This window comes from Octodon degus, unplaced genomic scaffold, assembly GCF_000260255.1.
Source record: "Octodon degus isolate 3935 unplaced genomic scaffold, OctDeg1.0 scaffold00067, whole genome shotgun sequence".
Lineage (NCBI taxonomy): Eukaryota > Metazoa > Chordata > Mammalia > Rodentia > Octodontidae > Octodon > Octodon degus.
In genome coordinates this window covers 4,866,442-4,871,290 of record NW_004524643.1, presented here as the reverse complement: position 1 = coordinate 4,871,290, position 4,849 = coordinate 4,866,442, and the positions used below count along the sequence as shown (strand labels likewise).

The following is a 4,849-nucleotide window of genomic DNA, read 5'->3' as shown; positions in this document are numbered from 1 at the left end:
AGCTCTCCTGCTTGAGGCCTTAGGCGAACCCCAATACCATCCCCAATGGTGTGCTTGGTGGGGTGCAGTAGTCCTTTTTTTCCCCCTAACTGGGGCATAGGTTCTATCTTCTCAGAATTATGCAGTGATTTCCATTACAACAGATCAATATACTTCTTCAGTTAGAGGAGTGGAACCCTAACGGTGCGCTTTTGGACTGACCAGGTGAACAGGGCATGACCCTGCAACCACGGCTCCGCACTGTAGCCAGCAATGCAGTCCTTGGCCCACAAAGCAGCTCCCCAAGGCCACTGCAGGACCTGTGGGGAGCAGGCTCACAATGCAGCACGTGACCACTGGGTTCTGTGGCCCCTGAACCACTCAGGGATCATAGATGCTCCCTTAATTCTGAGCCTTGTGGGCCGGGGAGATGGCTCAGCGGAATAAGCACTTCCCTGGCAAGCGCAAGGGCCTGAGTTTGATCCTTGGCTCTGCCAAAAAATAAAAATTAAAAAAAAAAAAATTCTCTGAGCCTGGGGAAGTAACCTTGGGGAAGCTACTCTTCCCACTCCCACAAAGGTACTCCAAAGAACATGCCACCTCTTTGCATTATAGTGGAATACTGTGTTTTACTTTATTCCACCAGGCACTGAAAAGCAAGCTTATATAATGAAATATATTTTCTCTAGTCTTGGTATTTGCAATATACCTGCAATTCAGAAGCAGCAATAAACACAAAACAGTAAAACCAGAGCAAAAGGCACAGTTACTGGAAAAGTTATTCATAAAGCCTGAGGGCTTTAATACTGACTCACAGAGACTACCAGAGAAGCCACCCCAACCCCCTCTGCTTGCAAGTCCACCTCCTCGGCTTCCCACGAAGCTGGTCCCTGAAAGGTGCAAACCCTATTAAGCCCTATGTTCCAGTTAGCAGGCCTGCGTCAGCATCGATTTGCTATCTCCTATATCAGAAAATCTAAATAACCCTAAAGCTACTTCATCACAAATGTTTCACATTTTCTTCACAGAACAGCCTAAGCCCTAATGAAAACTCAGAAAATTACCTGAAATTTACTGGAACACAGACCAGCTTACACGGAATAAAAATTAGCAAGAAAAATACCATAAAAAATATTTTTTTTCCCTTGTGGATTACAGAGATTTTTAAGACATTATGCAATTCTCAGTGATTGTATTACAACTGTAAAGCCAACACTTGATAGTATTATTTTCTAGTATCCTTCTTAAAAGTAAGAAAAATGTAAATGTAAAAACATGACACTGCAACATTGGCAGGACCCCTCAAAGGGATATTAACAATTACTTCTTTCATGAGAACTTCACTGTAAATATAGCTTTAGAAATGAGAAAAGTATGCAATAATTATAAAGTGTAATATTTAAAATGACAAATCTATTCTCTTTTTTTGGCGGTACCGGGGATCAAACTCAGGACCTTGTGCTTGCCAGATAGGCACTTATGTCCGAGCTATACCCCCAGCCTGACAAATCTACTCTTAACCAACTCTCTATCCACAAAAGTTTAATAACTAAAATAACACAACAGAATGAACAAATGTTTATTGGCATGTTCATTGTTGTAAACAGCATCTGGCATGATAAAGTTTTACCAAAACCTTTTTATTGATTTTTATAAATTAGACGGTATTTCAAAATTGTGTAGAATTGTGTTCATTGTATAGATTTATTTAGCAAAGCAAAAACTTGCTGATTCTAAGACTGCATTGAAATCATGTTGACTGCATCAGTCTGTACCAACACCCAACCTCAACAGCAAGTTTATTCGATATGGTGTTAAGACGCTTCCCCAAAGTTAAGCTACATGTAAGTACAAATTGACTCTAGTTAAAATGGGGCTTACAACATTCTAGAAGATTCCAACTTGAAGTAAATCTTCAGAAATAAATGTACATAGAGAAAAAAAATGAAGGTGCTGAACAGAAAGACCTCATTAACAAGGGCGACACACTCCTACATGACTGGCACTGAGGGACCTCACCGGGACAGTTACACAGCTGGCTAAGCTTCCAATGTACCCAAATGTACACAGAGATGAGAAAAGAACAGCCATGGGACACAGCTGAACTGCAACTAGGCTAACTCAATAGGAGGGCTTTATTTACATACTCAGTGAAGCGTGAAACATACTCTCTACACCCATAACTTAGGTACAGTCACTTATAATTACAAAAGCAAAGCAATCTGAGCTGCCACCTGCTGTGGGTGGGCTAAGGGAAGTGCCTGATTTTTCCGGGTTATGCTCCTAATCCTTCGTATAAAATCAAACAAAAGAAAAACTCAACTTCCCAATTCATTTCTGGGTTACAGCTGGTTCCAAGACTTTCTTTCTTCAGCTCCTAGTTTTGCTGCTTTGCAAGAGTCGGTAGAAGCTGCGTGTACTTCTGAATTGTCAACGAGGTAATGTGTGTATCAGTGAAATAAACAGAAAGCCATTCACTCCCGGCCTTTGCACAGCTTTATTACGAAGCTCTGAGCGTCCTGCTGGAGGCTAGTTTTACTAGCGGCTACGTGCACATCTGTCCACAACGAAGGAAGCCTGCTCATTCCCTTCCCCTTCCTAGTAGCAGGTTTTGCTTTGTGTCTCTATTCTTTTGCACATCCCTTTTTCACTTACAGTACATCTGACTCTAGTGCACAACATGATTCCAAGTCACAACAGCGGCCCACTGGGCACCGAGCTTCTGACCGGCGGAGGCTGTCCAATCAGTGCTGGTGTCACTGGTTCCCCGACCACGTCTAGCCTTGATGGCACTCTACACAGTAGCAGTGAACCATCTGCTAATACCAAAGTACCCCAGGGAAAATGCGACATTCGCAGAGTCAGTCTTGCGTCAGATCTTTATTTGGTGCTCCATCCAGATAAATTTTTAGTGCTTTCTCTTTCCGAGGTGAGTATGTCACACGGTGTCCGGTCTTCTGGAGTCGACTGCTTTCTTTTTTCATCAGTTCATTTCTCTGCTCATCTGTCAACTCCATTACTTCTTCTGTTTTATCCCTTTAAAATATGAATTATACATTAGACAAGTTAGCCAACTGTTGCTATTTCCACTTCAGAACTATGATGACTCTTACCAAGATAATAAAATCTGATCGTCACTGATGACGTTATATATAATCTAAGATGCCAGGGCATCCTGAATTGCTAATGAGTTAATCCTATTAGCACACAATTTACTTCTCAAAATGACAGATTGATTTCTACAGTATTATTAAAAAGTAATAATAGCTATCATTATTAAACATTTCTAACAGGTGCCTTGCCACTGTCACCATTTACAGATGAGTGAACTAGGTAAACGACAAAGCCAGATCTGAGCCCACACTTGCCAGGCTCCAGAAGCAACTGCTTTCCCACTGTGTCTGGGGCTGTCGAGTACTCCCAACGTGTCTGGTCCACACTGAGATAGGCTGGAAGTGTCACACACAGTATTTCTAAGATCTAAGAAGATCTAAGATCTAAGAAACTGTCCCATAACTGATGTTTTATTGATAATATTTTGGCCATATTGGATTAAAAATATTTTCCGAAAATCGTGTGTGTGTGTGGGGGGCTGGCTCAGCATGGGGCTTGCGCGGCACGTGGTGCCTGGGATGGGACTGAATTGCAGTCCCTGCACACTTGCCTAAGCAGGCGCTTTAGACTGCTGAGCTATCTCACTGGCCTTGACTGTTTCTTTTTACTATTTTTAAAAATAAAGTGGCTACTAGAAAACTTCAAATATTATGTGGCTCCCACTGTATTTTTACTCGTTAGTGCTGTTCTATATCAAAGCAATGGTAAAGTCACTTAGGTACACTATAAATGCTTATCACTTCAAGCAATAACTATTAGAATGTTACCTATAAAATATGACTGCACCATCATCACAGATATATAGAGGCCAGACATTCAGGGTAGAAACTTTAGGGTTCCAGTCCAGATCCTGATGAATATCAAGCACAGAAATATCACAGGGAAAAGTTCCTCTACCCTAAGAAGAAAAGAATGAAGAAAAAAATCATGCTCTTAACCATGATTATTGTACATGAATATGCAAATGTAAATATTCTCAGGGCTTTACCTTGGCAAATTCAATATCTTCCAAAGGAATTCCACTGATTTCACTAAGCTGCAAAAGAAAAATATCTTATATAAACTGAAAATAAAGAGTAAGTTTGCTTAAATTTACTTGCCTTTTATCCTATAAGCAGAAATAGCTTAGTTTTTCTTTTTCAAACAAAACAAAACAAAACAAAACAAAAAACTTGTGGCAAAGAATTAAGAAAAAGCAGGAAGTAAAATTCTCTCTTCTGGCCACTGTGCAAGTATCAAGCTTCTAACACATCAGATTAATATATTCCCTCCAGATGTTCCCCTATGTATACATAAACACATGCACGTATTTCTAAAATACGGGAATTGTATTTATGAGCTATCTACATAGTAATTTTATATGGCTTAATAGAAAAACAGGACAAATGTAACTTCAGAGATCACATTTTCTGGATGCAGAACTGTCAGCGCGAAGTGCTGACAATGCCAAGCCAAACCCTGGAAAGCACTCGACTGAACACCACCCAAGGTGTGTGACATTGCCCACGGCTCACAAACCTTAATGCTGGGTATTTTTCATTTTGGAAATCTTTACCAACAGGTAAGAAAAAAATGTTCTTTCAATTTGTATTTCTTTTACGAGTTATCTGTTCTCTATTTATTATCTTTGCCTTTTTACAAAATTAGGTTGCTCAACTTTTTCTCATGAAGGAAGTGAACTTATAAATGACATATGATATTTTATGTAGGCTGCTTTAGCTATAGGTTTTTCTTTTTCTTTCTTTTCTTTTCTTTT

The 4,849-nt window shown here is 40.0% G+C and overlaps 1 protein-coding gene across 5 annotated transcripts in view; it reads right to left on the bottom strand.

The window, feature by feature from the left end:
- Positions 1-2,096: 2,096 nt before the first annotated feature.
- Positions 2,097-4,849, bottom strand: part of Usp47 (ubiquitin specific peptidase 47) — a 105,728-nt gene continuing 102,975 nt past the window's right edge. For all 5 annotated transcript variants that reach the window (XM_004634878.2, XM_023719262.1, XM_023719264.1 and 2 more), the window contains 3 exons: positions 4,082-4,129; positions 3,861-3,991; positions 2,097-3,015 (listed from right to left, as the gene is read on the bottom strand). In XM_004634878.2, coding sequence (XP_004634935.1) covers positions 2,841-3,015; positions 3,861-3,991; positions 4,082-4,129 — 354 coding nt within the window. In that variant the 3' untranslated portion in view covers positions 2,097-2,840. The remainder of the gene's footprint in view (positions 3,016-3,860; positions 3,992-4,081; positions 4,130-4,849) is intronic.